This window comes from Canis aureus, chromosome 31, assembly GCF_053574225.1.
Source record: "Canis aureus isolate CA01 chromosome 31, VMU_Caureus_v.1.0, whole genome shotgun sequence".
Lineage (NCBI taxonomy): Eukaryota > Metazoa > Chordata > Mammalia > Carnivora > Canidae > Canis > Canis aureus.
In genome coordinates, this window is record NC_135641.1 from 23336240 (window position 1) to 23358537 (window position 22298).

Consider the following 22298-nt stretch of genomic DNA (forward strand, 5'->3'; position numbering starts at 1 on the left):
GCCACATGTTCAACAAACAACCCTACCCCCCAAAATATTCATTAATGCAGATTCACAGTTAAAATGGCTCCAGATTAAAGCCGAGTCAGTCATAATTGAGAGGGTGCTAAGCTGGATGACTATCAAAAGACATTTGATTAGGGGGCCTGCCAAAACGCAGTTCTAAAACCACAATTTCCATGCACAGTGTAATGGATATTATGGATAATTACCCAGAGTGCACTACTCAGCCACACAGCTGCCTACAATTACGTCCCAAACAGCTTCCTCCTCCGCTTCACCCTTCAAGCTCCCCCCATGACAACGTCTTACAGCTTTCTCGAGGAGTTGGTATCTTCCTGACTTTAACAAAGAGTGGGGACGGCAAAGTTATACAACCAGTAGGGAGAGAGCTCAACCAACGCCTCACGTCCCAAGGCCAAAGTGCGCACGCGGAACAGAAGCAGTCCTGGAATATCCGAGAATGGAACCCTCAGAGTTGGCAGCATGCTGGGGGGATTTCAAGGTAGGGTGGAAAGAAGTCCTTCCTGGAAAAACGAAGCTGTCCAGTCAACCCAGGGAGGTGCAAAGCTACCACAGGCCTTGCATGTGACTCGGCCCCTTGGCATTTAGGAGCACTTTGGATTAATATTAGTTTCTCTATTAAGTACGAAAGCAGGGGCCCTTTACCATCTGTTCATCATTGTCTTTACCGCTGGTAGGAGAGCAGAAGATTCAATAACAGCTTTACAGAGGGTCATAACCAGGTTTACCTGCAGCTGCACAGCCTGTGCTTAGGCCTGAGGCAGTGGCAATAAAGTAATAAAAGCTCCTGTTTGTGAAATGAGATAAATCAATAAGGACGGCCCACATGACAGACTTGCATGCAGAAAGCCTCAGTGAGTCTAGGCAACCTTTCTTCAAGCCTCGTATCAACCAGACCATGTTATGAGGAAAACAATGTGGGGTGGCTGGCTCCCCGGTACAGCTCCATTTCCCCATGACTTGGCCCAGGAGAAACCTTCAAAAAAACACAATAGTACCAAACTCTGGCTTTGAAGGGAGCCTAGTCTTAGCGGAAACTGTTTACGATAGGACATATCTACACACTTTCAATTTGATGAAGGGAATGAGACAGGGAATACCGCGTATCTTCTTTTATAACTGCCTGTAGTGGAACCTTCCTTTATCCTCCTACCAGCTGGGATTCTTTAGAAATTTCCAATTCACATAGTCTCCTTTTCTCATCTTAACTTTCAGACTATTTTCTTCTTCCAAGCCAAGTGCCAAATGGCTACCTTCTGCTGTTAATCCCCACACCAACTTATCCCCTTGGTATGCTGAGGCACATCCTGGACTTAATCGAATATCTAAAACCATACCTCTTGCTCAAATGCCTTCCAAGAGGTCTTTTCCCATTTCATTTACATCCAACCCAAAGATACCTTTTGCTCTGCTGATTTAATATAGAATGCCTAGGTATACAGTACCAAAAGAAGCATACCTCAGATTTTTAGGCAGTTTTTTTTTTTCCATTTATAATCTCTCTAGATTCTAAATCAAACAAATTTAAAATCAATGCCTTTGGAATATGCCAAACTGAGAACATGATTTAATTTATTTTGTTATCTAATATTCTAATATTTCTCCATTGAAGAGAAAATATGTCTGTCTGTAGGCCTTTCTGTCAATAGCTCTGGGCAAAAAAACAGTGTTTCTTTTCTATTAAAATAATGAAGGTTTGGGCCACCTCTCAACCATTGTGATGCCACATGATACACCTAAAAAAAACCTAAGCTCCTAAGATTGATCCCCTTCTGATCATTTTATTTCTCTAGGTTAGAGCTACTTGAAATATACAGTGGGGTAGTTGCATCTTATATTACCAAAATCTCATATAATATGTTCACGTAGCCTCAAATAGATCCTGTGACACATGAGGCCCGACACCAAAACAAGTTGGTATCACCGAAACAACCCTTGAAAAAGACTTTCCAACACGGAAAACAGATGCTGTCTGGATATAAGTCTTCATGGTCTCACTCTTTAGATTTTGCAGATGTGTTACTAAAACTTTTTCTACAGTGGAGAACCCTGCCTGTCCCCGGATTGTAAACTGTCCTATTAATAGGAAGAGAACTGCCAAGCCCATTGGCCAGGCCAGAATCTGAATGAGAAGGAAGAGCATATTTAACACAGTAAAAAGCCTCAATGGAGGGGTAAACAAATGTAGACATCATCATCCTCGTCCAGTCAAATCTCATTCAAGCCCAGCACCAGTGCTTACCTCCTCAGGTTCTATCAGCTTAAACTCCATGCCACGGCCTGTCCAGGCAATGAAGTGGGCATTGGCTGGGTCATCCAGCAGAGTAACCAGGAACTGCCACAGCTGAAGAGAACCTCGCCTCTGGTAAGGGGGCCCCTCCCGATACATGGTGGGCTCTTGCTTGACTTTGCCTATTTGGGATGAGGATATACATACAATATGTGAGCATTAAGTTTCTTGGGCAATTTGGGCACGAAGGTATTGTTAATGCCAGCTTGGCGTGAATAAGCCTGAGGTGCTCTAACATCTCTGACACTTCAGCTTAGCAACAAACTAGGGGGTGGGGAGGTGAGGGAGCTACTTACCTTCCAGTCTCTCAGGAACAACACAAGTGTCGTCAAAGTACAACCGGGGATCTTTTTCATATGAAAAACCTGAAAGAAAATTTAAAAAGACCATGTTGCTTGACAAATTCTATCTGTATTCTACTCAAACTCTGGTTTTAAGGACTAAAATGGAATTCTACTATTTCAAGTCCTAAGCCCTACTAATTGCAGTATGTATGCCCAGACTGAATTTGGGGGACTTCAAAGGGACTTAGGTATTCGTGCTCTGATGCCAGTCAGAGAAGTATCGATTCCTGCTATTTGAGCTAAGACTGCAGGGAAGCGCTGAGTCACCAGTAAGTTCCCTCACATCTTGTAGGAGGTCTGGATAGGTCAGTGTTGCTGTGACTAAGCTTTTATATCTGAAAAGACATCTCATCTATTTCAGCAGGCCTAGCCAGGAGGATTTGGTTGATCTGTACATAGTCTTTCCATTTTCCTTTTAGCAAATATTAATTTCAACCTTTCATAGGGCTTGTCGAGGCTGCCCGTGTATCTCATTCAATTATGAAGGAGCCTGGAGGGTAGACAGTGTTGCCGAAGTGAGTAAAGACTTGGGCCTGTGGGGGATAGTAACCAGCAATAAATTTAAAAGCAAGTTGGAAGTATTATCACCAGACATAATGGAAGAAATCTGAAAAGACTTCCCTGCAATAAAAAGTATTTATTGTTAGAGACAACAGAACAGAGGTCAAAAAAGACAGGGTGGGGGGCACCTGGGTGGCTCAGTGGTTGAGTGTCTGCATTTGGCTCAGGTAGTGATCTAAGGGCCTGGGATCAAATCCCACATCAGGCTCCCCGCAGAAAGCCTGCTTCTCCCTCTGCCCATGCCTCTGCTTTTCTGTGTGACTTTCATGAATAAATAAATAAAATCTTAAAAAAAGGGGCGGGGGATGGATGGGCTCAACATGCATAAGCAGAAATGAAAGAAAGGGAGGGCCTAAAGTGAAACAGGTCGAGGAGAAGGAGGGCTGGCTGGCACTCTCAATCCATAGACCCTTATTGTACGTTTGGTGCTGACTACTGTGTCATGTCACCAGGGACCCTGGCGAGATCTGCGGTGCCAATCAAAGCCAGCTAACAGGCTTGCTGGGGACCACATCCGACCCCATGGCCGAGCCCGTTCCTCAGGTGTGCGAGAGCCAGCGCCCGCTAACCTGCAAGCACACCCCTCTGCAGAGAGCCCCGGCTGCTCCTGCGTGCCCATCCCCGTGCTCACCCACGTGCCCATCTACCTGGCTGTGCAGTACAGGGGTGCGCTCGAGTGCCAGGGGTGCAGCGGGGGCAGGCCAGGAGACTGGCTACTCTGCAATGAAGGACTAGCAGGAGATTGTGGGAGGGATTTGCTAGGACTTGAAAAGTCCATGAATAAAGATGCCAAGAAATAATCTGCTGCTCTTTTTTCACAACCAGCCAAGATCACGTTCTTTTTGGCAGGGCCAGCGCCGTTTTTAAAAGGCCCTGGGACTGGGAAAGTACTACCTGACTGGGATTATTTTGAGGTTTATATTATTCATTTTTGTTTTCTCAGCCCCAGGCACTATATCTCGGTCTCACTTTTCTTTCCCTACTTTATTGTCTGTCTGTCTCTGCCAGTTGGGTTATAAGCTCCATGAGAACAAGCACCGAGTCACTATTCTCATTATCTACCTCCTTCTAGCACTGTGCCTGGCATAAATATTTATTGGATTAAATAATAAATAAATGTCAATAAAATATATTCCCTTTGATATCATTAAGCAAAGTGAGACCCGGGATGGTGGGGGGCATCACAGAGTGCGGGCCATGAAGCCAGACTGATACACTTGGAATCGCTGCGTGCCCTCTCTGCACCCCAGCTTCCTCATTCGCAGACAGAGGAAGACACTATGAGAACTAGTTGTGCGAGAATATTATGAGTTAATATATATTCTGTTACATTGATCTGTTTATCTCCACACCTCAGTGTTAAGTTCCCAGCACATAAATGTACGATAAATAATAGTTTAAAGATTATGATAGTAATTGTACATTGTGATAAATAACTATTTAGAAAGTAATTGTAGGGGCACCTGGGTGGCTCAGTTGGTTAAGTATCCAACTCTTGATTTCGGCTCAGGTCACAATCTCAGGTTAAGATTCTCTTTCTCCCTCTGCCCCTCGCCCAAAAAGAAATTAACTGGATAATGTGAGAGCTTTATCTTATATAGTCCTGGTCATAGATTCTATATTCCTTGAGGATAAGGACCATGTCCCGAATATCTTAGTATCCTTATACCATCTTGTACATAATAAGTGCTCAATGAATATTTGAATAATTATGAAAGAATCTCCATTAAAAAAAAGATTTAAGAACACAATGTTAGCTTTGTAAGTCAGGATTCAGTGACTTCTATGATAAATTTATTTTCCAATCTGGTACTAGGAAACTGACTTTTATGACAAACTGTTATACTTTATATTATCAACAAGAATTACATAATCCCCTCATGTTTCATGTGTTGTATTTTTTTGTTTGTTTGTTTGTTTTTGCCTTGGCTATCAGGAAGTTATAATTTTCCTGACTTTCCAAGTGGATTTTGATACTCCAGTGGTGTTTTAACGGCCTTATCATAAAGTCATTATAAGTAAACGTCTTCAGAGTTTACACTTCTGTCAAACTTGCCATGTGATTTTTAGCAATGTTCTTCCTCTGGACACAGATGCTACATTCACAATGCAGAGGGGAAAAATGTAAGCTGGGATGAAATTCTAGGTTTGGCTTTTAAACCAATCAGGTGAGGGCCTGCCCATGAGTATCGTTTTGGTGTATCTGTGGTTTTTGGTCACTGCCACACGAGGTTCTCTAAAACATCTGCAAGGTACTGTTGGCTTAAGTGAAATTTAAGTCAGTTGAATTAGCCCTAGCAGTTACATCGGTTGTGGCCACAACCATCCCACCACTCAAAGGCGGCAGGAAGGAAGAACCTATTTGAGGAGCCAAGTGGAAATGAAAGATTCACACGCTGTGCAGAGATTCCAGGTGAACGCTAAGGCAGAACGGCTATCTTAGTAATCACAGATGCCAATCAGAAACACTTGTTTCACTAACTGGCATCCGTGGTCAAGCCTATAGAAGGAGGAAGGAGAAGCCACATCACGGCAATTTAGAGCAATTAAGAATGCAGGTCTCTTTGAAACTAGCTTCTCAGATGTGTGCGGGGTCGGGGAGAGGAATGGGAAAGAGTAGGGGGAAAACACAAACTCGCCAGATATTCTGTGTATAGTAAGCAGCCCAATGCTTTACTAAAAATATTTCCTTTAAGAGCATGCTCCTTTCTAAATGTTGTAATTATGCAAAAATGTTTTCCTCTCTTCCCCCACTCCCTCCCAGTTTGCCTGCTGTACACATCAATTGCTGCCGCAGAAACATTTGGGAACCTGGAAGAGAGCCCCACACAGCTGTGCCAATCGATCACAGTCAGAGGTCCGGTAGACAGCCCTTCCTTCCCAGGGCTGGACACACACTCAGAATATTCTTGGGTCCCCAAGATAGCCCTGCTGGATCGCCCCTCTCACCAGGTCAGTGGGAGGCAGCTCCTATACAAATCATGCTTATGAGCCAATCACTTACAGAAAATGAGCCATGCTTCCTAGTACAGTTTTATTAGCTTTTTAATCCTCCTTGGATACACATTAGAATCACCTGGGGATCTTTAAAAAAAAAACTACAAATACCTAAGTACCACCCCAGAATTTCTGATTTACTTGTCCTCAGTGAAGCTTGGACACCAAAAATTTTAAAAGCTCCCCAGCGGATTCTAATGTGCAGCCAAAGCTGCAACTTATGATACTATGGTAGTTCTCAAACCTAAGCATGCATAGCACCACCTAGAAAGCTTGTTACAACACAGAGTGCTGAGCCCCTGGAGGCTCTGATTCAGTAGTTTGCATGGGGAGGGGGGGTCCTGAGAATCTGCATTTTTAACAGATTTCAGGTGAAGCTGATGCCATGGGTTTGGGGAATCACACTGCTCTGGCTATTTAAGGACAGATATATAGGACAAAAAAACAAGACATGCTTCTGGGGAAAATGTACTAAGAAAAAAACCCCTTCCTTGTTTCAGTGTTCAAAGAAATCCTAAACCTACCATCTCAAGTAGTCACATAGTTTCCAAGTTCTAGTTCAGGCTGATAATATTATATATACACAGCTATATAAACCTCCTTGAATGGAAATGTGGAAATCAGATTGGTTTATTTTTTTTCTTTCATAATATTCCATGAACTCCTAAAAGTTAGTCATTTCTATTGACAATGATGGTGGTCCTCACTGTGTTCAGGAGTGTGCCTCAAAATAACTGAAGATTATCATCCATTAGCTCTCACTTTGATGACTTAATAAAGGTTTAAACCATCTATGACCCCAAATCTTAGCCTGGAAGCTAAGCAATTTTAAGTCTGCTTAAATATTATTTTTTTAAAAAAGTTACTCACCTTCATGGTTGCTGGAGAAATACCCCCCTCTGATATAGGATGACTGGCAGTTAGGCACTTCTGAAAGACAAACAGACACACCATCAGTAATTTCTGTAGGTCAATCAGCACATCTGTTGAAGTGCAGCCCTGCAGTAAAGCCCCCTAGACCTTCTCCTGCTCCCAGGTCATGTCTTTCTGGTCTTGTCCAGGGAAAGAGGTACCACCCTAATAGGCAACATGGGCAATGCCATCACCCACCATTTGGAAGTAGGACCCCTGACTCCTGATCAAGAGAACTAGGAGGAAAAAAATGATGCTTCATTCTCATAACTTATTCATTTTAGAAATTGGCTAGCACCAAATCTGGTGACAGAGTTAATCATAGAAAAAGAAAGTGGCTTTCAAGAGGCCAAGCTTGGCCTTCTGTCTCTACTGACTCATGGGCTTTGGGGGTTAGAGTTAGAAGAGGTGTTCTTTAGATCTTTCCCAATTTGCTCCCCTTTATAGCAGATGGTCACATCCAGTTCTGCTCCAACAGAAAGATGGAGCAGAAAGATGGAGCAGAAAGATGGAGCATCCTAAAAAGATGAGGGTCTTTTTAGGCCAAAGAGATTAGGGGATTTGAGGTTAGGAAGCCAGGACAAGAGCCAGTGGGGGTGGGGGCAACCTGCCATTTACAAGTACATTTCCCCACATTGGAAGTGTTGGAATGAAACCCATGCTCAAGTGAGCTCTTCTTCAAGCATCACATTATCAAGGTGTCCATTGAGAGGACAGCTGGTGAGTTGAGTTTTGCCCATGTGGGACACAAGAATTATAGATATGGTAACATCTGCCAAGGGTCTTGCTTTAAGGGGGAGTAGGGTGGAGTGAAAAATTCATCAGGATGAATTAAAAATGTCAATCCCAAAGGAAAAAAATGTTGCTGGTCATGTGTTTTCCTGAGAAAAACACATGAAAGTCTTCAGGAGGAATGCCAGTGGGAATTTTACAAGCTCTCAATACCTATACACTGGTATTTTTTTTTTTTTTAAATCATAGAGCAACAGATGTCTCCCTTCTACTTCCCAGCCTTTCCCATAACCCATTTCTGCCTGAATTGAGCAATCTATGTATTATCTCCCAGAAGGCCAAGAGTAAACTATATATATCCTATTCTGTTTGCAAAAGTCATTCAAATACATACTGTCTCACCCCTCTCCAGAGTCTTCAAGAAAAACACCCATCAAAAAGGCTAAAAACCTATCCACCCCACTCAAATTCCTTGAGTACCAACTGCAAGAAAAGAGTGAAAAAGTTTAATTTCTGAAAGAAGAGGAAAAGAACAGGAGGAAGTTGTTTCTGAAAGTGCAAACTGCAGAATTTCAACTCTCCTTTCCCCTAATGATCTCATTTAACATGCCCAGCCTGTAAGATACGTAGTTAGTGAATGAGTGTATGGTGGTAGGGGGAGATCCCCAATGACAGTTTAAACTTCTTGATATGTCTATTTTTTTAGATGAGAGGTAACCCATAAGCACACAATAGGTGTCCTAACATGTTACCTGTCCCCGTGTATACCAGCAGCATCTGAAGGACACCAGGAACTTTCCCAGATGAAAACACTGCAAGAGGGCAGTGAGTCCCATGAAGCAATCAGCAAGACAGCCTTTTCCTTGGTGGACCCAGCACCCCATAGAGCCACGACATACTAGGTGCTTTCTCAGAATACTATTCATTTCAAAAATAGAAAGAATCCCATCCTATGTGTAGATTTTCTTCCTTATGCTCATATTAGTAGTTTATGAGTCCACTGTATTCAAAAAGACATAAAGCTAGTGGCAGGACTAAAATGCAGAAACGATATTTCCGATGTCCAGTGACCCTAAGATAATAGGTCTTATAAAGGGCATAACTGGGCAAGGATCCATAACTGGATCTCTGGGCTTGGACTCAGAGGTGTATTCCCTACCACTTTTGAATGCCAATTCCATCTCCTACCATCGGATGGCTTTTTTGTCTTGTTTTGTATTCAGAATCGCTTCTGAGCCTCTTGGCTAAGATCAAGTGTTGCTTTGTATTCAGTTATACATAAACAAGTCTGCCTTTCTAGCTCCTAAGTTCTTTGAGGGCGACTTTTTATAAAACTATTTCCTAAAGCCCTGCACATAGAAGACAATAATACCAGACAGATAAACAAGAGAACAAAGAGAGGAATGGCATGATTTTATGCTAACCTGAATCAACGCAGTAATCCCGGGGCTCCTGCTTGATTCCCATTGGTGACTGGAACCCATGTGTTGGGGGGCCTGGCATGCCTGGGACCCCATGTTCATAGAGTGGATCATGGTATTCTTGTTTGAATCCCTGAGGGGGTGGGGGAGCTGCAGGGACAATGGGTTCTGACATTTGCCGGTGGTAATTGGGGCGATTATCTCCAGGAACTCCTGACTGAGGAGGGAAGGGGTGGCAGGGTTCAGACAGTTGTCTCTGAAATCTGTAAGAAGAAAGTAGTTATAATTTTTAACTAAGAACATGATATATGCCTACTCTGATTAAACACTGGGAATTAGAAATTCAGATAAAGGAAATTATTTGCAAAGCACTTATTAATGTATATTTCTGAACATTTTACCTTCTTCCCAAAATTATATGGCATATTTCAGACCTCTTGAGTCAGGGAGTGGCAAAAAAAAAAAAAAAAAAAAAAGAAAGAAAGAAAAAAAACACCCCAAAGCAACGACATGGTAGCCTCTTATCTCCCATGCATGTTTATTTCATGCAGTCTATCTGTATAGTTGGGTCAGATTATGTGTTTAAATATATAAAACCACTTAGTTGCAAACAGTACTAACATATACATATGTTTACTAGTTCATTCCTTCTTTGACCTATATATAGAATTAAAATTTAAAAACCAAAAAAAAAATAAAATAAAAACCAAAGTGTACAAATTGGCCAGTTATAAAATGTAATTAAAAAGTCCCATTCATAATAGCAATCAAAAACAGAAAATCTCTAGGAATAATCAGGAAATGTGTAGGCCATAAGAATAAAACCTTCAAACTGTTTTCTGAGGAAAAGAAAGAAAATTTAAGTAAAGAGAAAATATTTAGGACTTAGAAGCTATTGGCTCCCTATTATTCTTTAAAAGCAATGCCTTCCCAATCAACTTGATAAAATGATGCTAAACTTCAAAGTATTAAATAATTTTTGAAAAGAAATTAATGATTAGATATGTACAAATTTTCAAAAACCACAATAATTAATACAGCAATAAAAGAATGAAAGATAGTCAAGGGAATCAAACAGGGAGTCAAAAACTGTCAAGAATATTCTAAAGTTTACTACTTGTTAAACTTAGTATTTCAAATTAGTTGGGGGGAGAGTTAGATCCCTGTTTTATACCACATGTCAAAATAAATTTCATATAGATTTAAGATTTCAATGTGAAACCTTAATGGTAGAGAAAATAGATGTGGAAACATATAATCTTGGAGTGAGGGAAAACCTTTTTACACATCATACCAACAGTAAAAAATCATCAAGATAAATACGGATATTTCTAATTATATAAATTCTACAGTTCAAAAAAACACCAGAAACAGAATCAAAACTGAGGAGAACATCTCTAACAGTCAGAATACATTATAAACAAAACCAAAAACAAAACAAACTGGGGAAAAATCTCTAACAGGTGTAGCAATGTTAATATTGTTGACATAAGCAGCTTTTAAAAAATCACCAGAGAATGAATATCCCAGTAGAAAAAAATGGGTACTGAACATAAATAGGAAAGTCACTGAAGAAGAACTACTAATGATTGTAAACCAACAAGAAGTTCAACTTCATTAGTGATCAAAAAAGTACTGAGAGAGAGGTTTGTCCTGGTTACTTGGAGGATGAACAAGCAGTTAACAAATCTGTGCCTGGCACATAAAAAGCCCTGAAATCATAGGCAGATGAGATCTAGCTACAAGGATGGTCACCAGTGCAAGTCTGCAAAAAGGGAACTGGCTAAGCACATTTATGATAAAGCTATTTAGTTGTAAGCAACAACCAAATATGATATAATACTCAAATATGTAAGAACTTGGAAAGCTATTTTTGACGTATTGTTAAATAGTTAAAAAGAACAACAAATTTTTGCAAAAATAAAAAGTCTCTATGAAAAAAAAAGTATTTTTGGGATCATGCAAATCTTGGAGAGATCTGCATACCTAAACGTGAATAGTGAATACTGCTTATCTTTGGTTGGCTATGATTTTAGGTGATTTTCTTTTTTTGCTCATCTACAGTTTCATACATATGTACTACTTTATTATTAACTGAGTAGCATTAATATCCTTTAGCTGTTAGAAAAACCCAAAAGTGTACCGACTGCCCCTGATCTGTTGGAAGGGCAGTGTAGTGAAAGGGAAAGCGATAGGGGGCAAATTTTCGTGGCTTCAGTTTCCTCATCTGTACCATGGGAGTAAATTATGAATCAAAATGCTCTGGAAGGGTGAAATAAAATCATGTCTACAAAGCATGGTTTCCATCACACCTGTGAGCACTAACAGACTTCAGGAGGGTGGGTGTAGAAGTCAGAGATGGTAACCCTAAAGGTGAGGTCTCCATCCATGAAATGTGCATAATAAATGTGCATAATCTCTGTGTATAAAGAAGAGCGTTTGTGGATCTATGTCCTCAGGTAGAAAGCAGGAGCTGAGGTTTGGGTTCAAAAATTAAAAATCTACAACTAATTCCAATGGAATTTTAAAACCCAACAACAGAAGCCTATAATATTAAGGTCTTACCTCTAATTTTAGCTTGAATCCTATGAATAGCTTTCATAAAATAATTTGAATTTGATTTGAATCAATCTGTGGCAACAGGTGGCCAACAGATTTCTAGAATATCAAGATTTAAAATCTTTAACTGAAGAGATCTGGATACAGATAAAACATTGTTTAGATCAGGGTTTAGCACTGCACTCACTCTGTGTGAATCTTTGCTACCTTACCAAAGGTACTACCGTAAGATCATGTCATGACATGAAGATCCCCAAACAGTTTTACATACGCTTAGCCTTTTATCCCAGACACCAAAGGCATCCGAATCTGCCTGGCCAATGTATTAAACAAGTTTTACAAACTATATAAGGTTCGGTGGGTTGAGAGCCTTTCGCTGTGGCGCTGAATGCATTACAGTGGAACTTCATCAGGAATGCGGATTTTCAAGGTTGCTGTTATTTAAGGAAACCCTTCCATGGTCTTTGAAGAAGTGTAAATTTGAAACCCGGGTTTAGGCTTGACATTTAGAATACAGGCAGCAGCAGCACACTGCAAACCTGAATTTCTGAAGAGAATTCTGAAGAAGTGGGCAGAAAAGAAAGATGAAGATATTCTCAAGGCCTTATTTTTATCAAGAACCAAAGCTTATACTAGAAGGAAGGAACAGTAACAGAGGCACCCATCTTCCACACTCTCTCCTCTCTGCCACCATCTTAGCACCTTCAAAGGTGACCTCCACAAATCACTTCCTTTGATGGCTCTGAGAGGGCGCAGAACTGCTCAGTTCTGTAACCAGAGCCTCTGCAGCTGGCAGGCCCAAGCCTTTCGCTTCCTCTCAGCGCCTATCTTCTCACCTTCCAGAATGAAACTCTAGAGTCGGCCTACTGCAGTCCCTTCAGGAAAAGGTACTTCCATCTGGGTACCAGCCAGCAGCTCCTGCCCCAACCCTAAGCACCACTTTAAGGGTGAGAGGAGCTTAGGGGCCTCGGATCTGCAGAACAGATTCCATACTTGGGAGGGTTCAGCCCTGGTTTGTTTTGAGGGAGTGGCATGGCAGGCAGAGGGGATCCGAAGGGTAAGTCACAAAACCAACATATTGGGAGAAAGATTCTCTCCGAGCCTGCTGCCGATAATGGCTTTTATTTGCAGAGATTAGTAAAGTAATTCCGTTCTTGTCCTCAAAATACATTCTGTGAACTTTACTCACTGACCTTCATTTGAACCCTCTTCCCCTTTCCGCAATCCTTTTGAAGTATCTAAGAATGTGTTGTATATATAATACAGCTATGACAAAGATGCCTCTTGTTTACTGAGGCAGGCAATCATTTTCAGTGCAGGAGCCGCCTGGTTCCTCACAACCCCCTTCTCTTGCTCACCGCCCCCCCTTCTCGCTCCCACACCCGTCATCCCAACAGAACTCCTCAGGCCCTAGTGAACTCACAGTTGCTGAGCAAAAGGAGATTTCTGACTATCGAGGGAGCATAAATTCAATAGGTTACGGATTAAGGCTTTTTCGGTACCAGTTTATTTAAAGAACCAGTTATTTATTTATTTGTCAGATTTATATAGCGCCTTTCCTCCCAAGAGCTCACCCACGCTACCAACATTTGGTTTACGTTATGAAAACCGTTAGATGCTTTTTCTGCATTTCCTTTTCGGTTTCTGCTGCCAACACACAGAGTAAACACAATGCTCAGAGGAAGAAAGGAGAAAAGTGTGGATTTGACGAAGGCTACACAGTGACTATGGATGCCAGGTAAAGTAGCCATGGTTCAGAGGCCAGCTGGGAGATGATACATAAAATCGGCCAAGAAACCACCACCATGCACTTAATATATCCATTTAGGCTAAGAGAAGATAGAACAGGGACGCAGCATAACTGGGTAAGAGGCTGTGGCCGTAAAGGAAGAAGATCCTGGGCTGAAATCCAATCTTTACCATTTACTGTCTGTGTGACCTTGGGTGAGTTATGTAACTGCTCTGAGCCTCACCTTCCTTGTCAATAAAGTAAGGACAACCAGGATACCTGTCCAAAGGTTTGTTGTAAAGATTACAAAAGCTAATGCAAGAAATAGGGCCTGGCTGGCTGTTAAATTCTCAATATATGTTATTTTCAAACACTACCATCAACTGCCCCATCTCCCCCTTGACCCACCCCAGAAGGCTAAATTCAGAAGCTAGACAGTAAGGGGAGATCTTAAGGAACCGGGAGAAAACTTTAACACACACATAACAGACTCCACTAGTTGCCTAGCCAATATCCATTCTCCTTTCTCAGAATGAAAATGCTATTTGTATTCACATTTATTTCACACTAATGTTTACTTTCCTGCCATCTACCAAGAGCCAGACACTATTACAAAACCAAACTCAAACACTCCCTAAAAGCACACCACAGAACTCTGAAAAAGCTCTCGGGGCTCTGTGAGGCCTGTTAGCACTGCCGAAACTCAAATGTGGCCCATCTCAACTATGATAAAAACACTGATAGATGAGGAACAAAATATGTCCTTTAAGAGACTCGATGTTTGTCTGATTTCCTAACATCAAACAGAGAAGGATGGTGATGGAAATACAAGATATTCTCAGAATAACAGCTGGTGAGAGTGTTAGCTTTATGTGTATAACATTAATATGCCTGATGATACAAAGATTAGGGATAAAGAGAGGTTTACACGTTAAAAACTTAACCAATGCAGCAACAGAAGTTTCTAAGCTGTGTTATCTGCAACATTTTAGGAAGATTCCTTTATGGAATGAAAGTGTCACAGAAGCTAGCGTTTACTGAATACCTTCTCTGTGCTGGTATGACTTCATCTAATCCACCCAATGATTCCATGTGTTAAGTACCATTCTCCCATTTTCAGATGAAGAAACCAAAACTTAGACAAAGTTAAGTGCCTACCTGAGGTCATACAGAGAGGAAGCAGCAAGCTGGGATTCAATCCCAGACCCAACTCTAGAACCTATACTCTTTCTGTGACTGCTTTTAAATACTTTCTTGATGATATTGAAATAAAAATCATATAGTCCAGACAGCTAGAAAACTCCCATATGTTTGGAAATTAAACAATATATTTTTAAAGAACTACAGGATTGAGAGAAAAAAATAGAAAATGCTTAGAACTGAGCTTTGAAATTAAATCAGAACTTTAATTTAAATCAGAACTTGTGGGATGCAGCTAAAGCAGGACTTGGGTACGGAAATCAAATAATTGATTGTCCAAATCAGGACATTTGGGGGAGTAAAAAGGAAAGCTATGAGCAGTAACTTCCATTAGGCACCAAACATAAGTGACCTGGGACAAACTGAGTATCTGGTCACCCCAGCCTTAGGAGAAGTTTAATTTGGTTATATGTTACACTATAAAGAAAAAAAAGTGGGAGGCCAGGGTGGCTCAGAGGTTGAGCATCTGACTTTGGCTCAGGGCATGATCCTGGAATCCTGGGATCTAGTCCTGCATCAGGCTTCCTGTGTGGAGCCTGCTTCTCCCTCTGCCTGTGTCTCGCCTCTCTCTAAATAAAATACTAAGAAAAAAATAAAGAAAAAAAAAGCTAAAAAAATTAATGCATGAATCATCCAACCAAGGCAGTTAGGAAAAGAAAAACAAACAAAAAAATAAAAATAAAATAAATTAAAATTTTAAAAAAAGAAAAAAACAATGAAAGAATGAATAAAAAATTTTAGTAAGAATAGATAGAAATTAATGAAATAGAAAACACCTAATAGAGAGGATGAGCAAAACCAAAGTTGATTTGTTGAAAAGACAAATGACATTGTCTGCCAAGGACTAACTAGAGATTTTATGGCAATTAATTTTAAAACTCACACAAAATGGAAAAATTCCCAGAAAAAGTAATTTATTAAATTCACTCAACTAAATAGAAATTCAGAGCAAGACCAGAAAAGTGAAGATGCTTAACTGGTAATTAAAAATCTGTCCACAAAGAAAATATCAGGCCTAAATGGTTTTACTGGTAAATTCTTCCAAAAATTCAAGGAATAAATATTTCCAATTTCACATGTGTTAATCTAGCATACATAAAAAGGAGGATACCCTCTACTCATTTGATGAGAATAACTTCAATGCTAAAACCCAACAAGGATAATATAAGAAAAAAATTATACGTTATTATTTTTTTTCCTATACAGATGCAGACATCCTCAATATATATTAGAATAAAAAGTCCAGGAATGCAAAAAAGGTAACACATAACAAATAAGTTGGATTTAGTACACAAATACAAGGTTTGTTTCAAATGAACCAGTATAACTCACTACATTAGGAAATGGAAGGAGAAAATTAATTTGATGATGTCAAAAGACACAGAAAAAATATTTGATAAAATTCAATATTCATTCATATTTAAAACTCTGAGTAGGGATGCCTGGGTGGCTCAGTGGTTGAGTGTCTGCCTTTGGCTCAGGGTGTGATTCGATTCCAGGATCCCAAGATCGAGTTCCACGTCAGGCTCCCTGCAGGGCACCTGCTTCTCCCTCTGCCTGTGTCTCTGCCTCTCTCTGTGTGTCTCTCATGAATAAATAAATAAAATCTTAAAAAAAAAACAACAACAACCTCTGAGTCAACTAGGAATAGAAGGAAATTTCCCTTAGTTTGATAAAAGGTAACAAAACAACTAGATAAATATAGTGAAATGTTAAAAACAATCCCTCTAAGATTCAAAACTAAAACACCTCATACTCTAACCATTAGAAGTACATTATTCAGTCTGTCAAAGAAGGTTCCATTAAGCATCTCCAAAACTCAGTTTCGGATCCCAAAGTGAATTTGTGCTACCATACATAACATGCTATTAACAGCAGTGCGTGGAGAGGAGATGCGTCAGACACATTCACTTCATTCCAGGCCAGGCTACAAATATGACTCACAGTCAAGTTCTTCCCTCTCTAAAAACTACAAAATCTAAAGGACAAAAATGAACGGCACTTTATTGGGGATGGACTTTATGAGAGGAAGTGGAAACAACAGAAAGCCCTGAGTATATTAAATCTCTTAATCTATACAGCATCTTTAGGGAATGAATAGTTACCTATCAAATCACATATCCACAAAACTTAAGCTCATTCCTTTAAGCTTTAAAGCTTTGCTTATAACCACTGTGGGAGAGAACTTTCCCGAACAGGTTAGGTGATTTGCATAACTGATCCTTTCTTGATGACTCTGGGACATTCTATTCTATCAATTTCAGCAGGATAGCCTATCACAATACTGATGCCCTTGGAGAACATCAAAAAAGCAGGGGATTTTTCCACCAGCCGTACTGTCTTGAATGCCGTCATTTCTTGAGATTTGCTTCTTGATGCTAAGTGAGAGAGCAGTGTATTCCAAAATTTTTACATGATAAATTTCCTAGTGGAGCCTCTTCAGTTGAATTATGGGGACTCTTTCAACTTGAGATGTAATGAGAAATGGTGTAACAAAGGACAAAATCATACTTGGCCAGTACAATACTTATAACACAGGAACATTTTCTAAATTTCCCTCACCCAGCCCATATAAACATCGTAAGCAGCATGATGATAAAACTTTTAGGATTAGGATGGCTGAACGAAAAACACGCCTCCTCTTTAAGGAGCAGCTGGTCTTTAAGGATAAATGGAACATGTCTCAACATGCCAAATTACATGCTTTATTTCCCCCCTCCTTGGGGGGGAGGAAATCACGAATATAAATCATGGCTTCCAAACACAGTATTTATCTTCTAAAAATAACTTACGACTTGTGAAAAATTATATACTAAGATTATATAGAACATTAAGAATGTACTTTTGAATAGATTATATTTTATTTGTTTAAAGTATAATCCTAGCAAGCTGCTGTCACTATCAGTAAACATAAACTGAGGACAAGTATGATACTGGGCTGAGAGGGTTCTAAATCATGGTTTTTAAGCCTCAAAAAGTTTATTCAACAGCAGAGATAAGGCATACTGTGAGCAAAACAAAAAAGCTATCTGTCACAACATGAGTTTAGATGAGTGAAGCAGGAATTTAGCAGGGTTTTGTAATTTAAAACATGGGTAAAGTTCTGGTAGTTTAAGAGGATGTTAGCAACCCCCTTCCCCCAAATCATAACCAAAACAGTGCAGTTATAAATGTTTTGGTTTCTAAATGTAGGCCCCTGTATTTGGCTAAGTGACCATTAAGGAAGCCCCTTAGCTGCTCTGAGGCCTGATATTCTTATCTATGGAACAGGGTTTTTTACTCCGCTTTGGTTAGAGGATTGCTAAAAAGCTCAAATAAGACTATTTCCTGGAGCACCTGGGTGGTTCAGTCGTTAAGTGTCCGACTTCAGCTTAGGTCATGCTCTCAGGATCCTGGGATCAGGGCCCCACATCGGGCCTGACACTCAGCAGAGTCTGCTTCTCTCTCTCCCTCTGCCCCTCCTCCATTTGTGTTCTCTCTCTCAAATAAATAAATAAGGTCTTAAAAAAAAAGACTGTTTCCTTCATATCCTGCAAAATACCATATATTTTTGTTAGGGGGTTCTTTTTGAAGTAATATTCTCAGATTGCATTTAGATTGAAAGTTAGCAAAGAACAAACTACAATTACCAAAAAAAAAGTAATCTGCCCCATTTCGTGCAGGTGTAATAGTTATTAGAGGTGGAGTTATTAAGCTTGTTATCATACACAAGTGCAGTCACTATTACTTTTACAAAATCAGACCAGGGATTTTAGTTTGCCTCATTTTCTTTCTTTCTTTTTTTTTAAGATTTTATTTATTTATTCATGAGAGACAGAGAGAGAGAGAGAGGCAGAGACACAGGCAGAGGGAGAAGCAGGCTCCATGCAGGGAGCCTGACGTGGGACTCGATCCTGGGTCTCCAGGATCAGGCCCTGGGCTGAAGGCGGTGCTAAACCACTGAGCCACCTGGGCTGCCCAGTTTGCCTCATTTTCTGTGTGCTCTCCAGTATCTACAAGCAAAATCATTTGTCATGTCTTTGGTGTAATCTGCATCACACAAATATCCCATGGATACCCTCATTAATAACAGACAAGGGCAATAAGAACAAAATTCAGAGTACTGGGTACTTGATGCATAAGGAAAAGGTGGGTTTGAGTAAGGATGGGGGTAGAACAAACAGCTATATCATGATTTTTCAAAGTGTGACAATAAAATATCCAGGTCATGCCCCCAGACCCACCACCTCAAAACCTGGGGCAGAGTAAGGAATGTGCATTTTAAATAAGCCCCTGTGAGAACTCCTGTAACTGGCAACTTCGCAACTACAGTGTTCTCAGGTAGAAGGCTAAGTGTCCAGGTGTTGCTCTTCACCCTAGTACTCTCAAGGATCTCTGTATCAGCCTAGAGCACGAGAGGTCTTTTTATTCTCAACCTGTACTCCTGGGATGCCTGGGTGGCTCAGCGGTTGAACACCTGCCTTGGGCTCAGGTCGTGATCCCAGGGTCCGGGATCAAGTCCCACATCAGGCTCCTCACAGGGAGCCTGCTTCTCTCTCTGCCTATGTCTCTGCCTCTCTCTGTATCTCTCATGAATAAATAAATAAAATATTTTAAAAAATAGACCTCTACTCCTAATGGCAGACTGTAGGGGAACTAAGTCCACAGGCAGATGTCAGAGGAATCCCCGCTAAAAAGAAATATCTGGTTTCTGGTTCCTGCCTTTCTCTCTTTGGACACCTGAGGGCAGATACTCCTGAATCTCAGGATCAAACTTCCCCCTTTCGGGGGTGGAGGGGGGCTGGGAAGCCTGGCAACAAACCTACTTCATCACCACTAAGACTAAGGCTTCCTGTCTGCCTGGGCTGCAAGAGGACAAACATTCTCCTCACTCAAGCCCTCTGGATAAGAAACAGGGATTGAGAGGGAACTGTATAAAAGAGATTTAACATGAGTAATTCTCACCATACACATAGTGTAACAAATACAAGGTTTGTTAAGTATTTCATATACCAAATATATGTACGCCCCATCCCTCCTCCTCAATTAATAATCTCTGCAGAAAATCAGGAAGATATTGTTTAAAAAACACAAAACCAAAAAGCTTTTGAAATACAAATGGCATCCAGGCCTGAGTTCACCAACTGGCAGCCTTGCAGAGTGATTTTGCCCAGAGAGGTTTTGTTTAGTCTGCAAATGTTGCTGTTGTTTTTAATTTGAATTAGTTGCCAACTTAAAAAAAAAACCAAACAAACAAACCAAAAAAACAACAAAAAAAACCATACAACCTGGAATTTTTACATAAAAATCCAATTTCTGAATTCTCTTGAAGAAGTGTAAGGCTGTTAACAAGGCAATAAACTGGCAAAGCTTAGTGGTAGCTGTCTCCTTCGGATGAGCTTCCCATTGAAACCAAGGCTCACTACTGAGCCAGCCCCCCAATCAACACTCGCCCCTTGGGTCCTATGTATCATTGGTGTTCATGGCTCTGGGCCTCGCTAGGGGAATAAAGACTAATCAGCCAAATTATGTAGGTCTTTATGGTGACTTTCACAGCAAGGGGCAAAGGGGACCAAAACCAGAGAAAAATGTCTTTCTTTTCTGTATTTCATCTAGAAATAATGTGACCCCTGAGCAAATACTGGGAGGCATTTGGGTTGGACCAGGCCTTGGGAAGGTATATATTCATACAGCCTCCCTCTCTTGCCCCTCAGCCCTACACCCAGCCAATGCAAAACAAGAAAGAGAGGAAGGAACTGCAACGGTCACCATCTTGCAACTCTTGGTAACATCACTGACAACTCCCCATCTATATATATTCCAGAGAGACTTGAAATAAAAAGAAAGAGGTCTCCAGAACACCCTGTACAAAGGAAGGCCACAGGCATCCAGAATTCTAAAATACCTAGATCATGGACTTACAAGGCTAGGACCTAAGAAGTTAAGTTTGGTGTTTGCAGAGGAGGTTCCCTTTTCACTTTAGTTTGTTTGATGAATGAGACTCTGGCCAAGTTACTCCTGATGCCTCAATTTCCTTATCAGGAATGTAGAACTACCTACCTGGAGTGAAAGGAGAAGATTTCTATCTCACAAGTAGGTAATTACAAGTAATGTCTTTTGCTAATTTCCTGTTAAAATGTGTTAAACTCAGACGAGTAATAATACCTTTTGTAATTTAGCAACCTTCCCATGTTAATGCAGTATTTTTCAGTAGCATAAACCAAGGTTCAATACCAGGAGGCAGTCTCCAGTGAGTCAGGAAGCCCGCCCTCAGTGAGCGTCAACAGACTGTGTATCCTGGTCAAGTCACTCTTCTACCTCCATAATGGGGCGATGGTACTAACAATCCCTCCTTCACCTACTTCATAGATCCTCTGAGTACCTCAAGAACAGGGTGGTATATAAACAGGTCATATTCCTATTATTATTCATCTTACCTGACAAGATGCCTCAACACCATGAGAGCTTTATAGGTACCTGGTAAAGACAAGCAACTCCTTCCTCTCTCCCCATGGGGTCAAGGGGAGGAGGATGGAGGCAGCAAAAGCAGCCCGGATCAGCACCCACCTCTGTTCTGATGGATACTGGTTTTCAGGCATCATCTTTGGCATCTGCAGGGGCTGATGTGGTGGCCGGGGGACCGCAAAGGTTTGCTGCTGTGGTCCAGGTTCCGGAAGCGAGTGGGGGGCAGGGGCAGGGCCCACCCCTGGTACTGGGCCAGCCGCGGGGGCGTGCGCAGGGGTGGGCAGACTTGGCTGGGGCGGGGGGAAGAGGGAGCTCTGATGGGTGGGGGACAGGGGGGTGGTGGGAGGGGTTAATGGCTTGAACCCGGAGGGAGGCTTCCTATCATAGGCACTGGAAACAGAAAGAGAAAAGGAAGCATTAAGCTGCGATGGAGATGGAGCCGAGCCTTGGTGGCCAGGTCGGCCAGGACGCCTGGGCTAGCTTGCAGGCCATGTTGCCAGGAAATGACAGCATTAACATAGTTAAATTGCTGGCAGCCCCGAGGGAATATTTGTACCTCCGAAAAGTGACAAACACAACTGCGTCACAGGGACTTGTTTAACACTTCTAGTGATTCTTCTCAAAGATAATTTTAGCCTCTGTTTCCGGTTTCCTTTTTCCCCCTTCTAAGAGCATTTTCCATGTATGCGCCTGTAGGGATGGATGGTGCGGGGAACTTATGCCCTGGGGAGGAGGGTCCTGGCCCCCTCTCCCAAGTACTCCAGGGTCCCAGGGAAGCAGTGAAATTCCCTATTGAAGATAAATTTTCTGCTGTAAGATCACTTGAATTAACGGCTCTTCTCCCCCTTCCAGGCAGATCTATGTTTATCTTCTAGAGCAAAGAATGCTTTAAAATTAAAGCTTCATTCCTGGGGCCTGGATATTCTTAAGTAAAGGGCACAGGCCCTGGGACTTTTTCATATATTCTGATTTGAAGATTACTTCTTTGGTGCTTAAAGTTCACATTAACATATGCTAGACATGGAGAAGTATATCTTCCCTCCCTAGAAGCCACAGATCAAATATCCCAGTATTCAAGGCTCTTT

The 22298-nt window shown here is 41.2% G+C and overlaps 1 protein-coding gene across 1 annotated transcript in view; it reads right to left on the reverse strand.

Annotated features, from left to right (window-relative positions):
• The window catches only part of ETV5 (ETS variant transcription factor 5), a 59321-nt gene that overhangs the window by 8461 nt on the left and 28562 nt on the right, over positions 1 to 22298 (reverse strand). Inside the window, exons 7-11 of the mRNA XM_077879991.1 lie at positions 21316 to 21603; positions 9285 to 9544; positions 7087 to 7146; positions 2611 to 2679; positions 2267 to 2436 (exon numbers count right to left, since the gene is read on the reverse strand). Of these exons, the coding sequence (XP_077736117.1) occupies positions 2267 to 2436; positions 2611 to 2679; positions 7087 to 7146; positions 9285 to 9544; positions 21316 to 21603 (847 nt within the window). The remainder of the gene's footprint in view (positions 1 to 2266; positions 2437 to 2610; positions 2680 to 7086; positions 7147 to 9284; positions 9545 to 21315; positions 21604 to 22298) is intronic.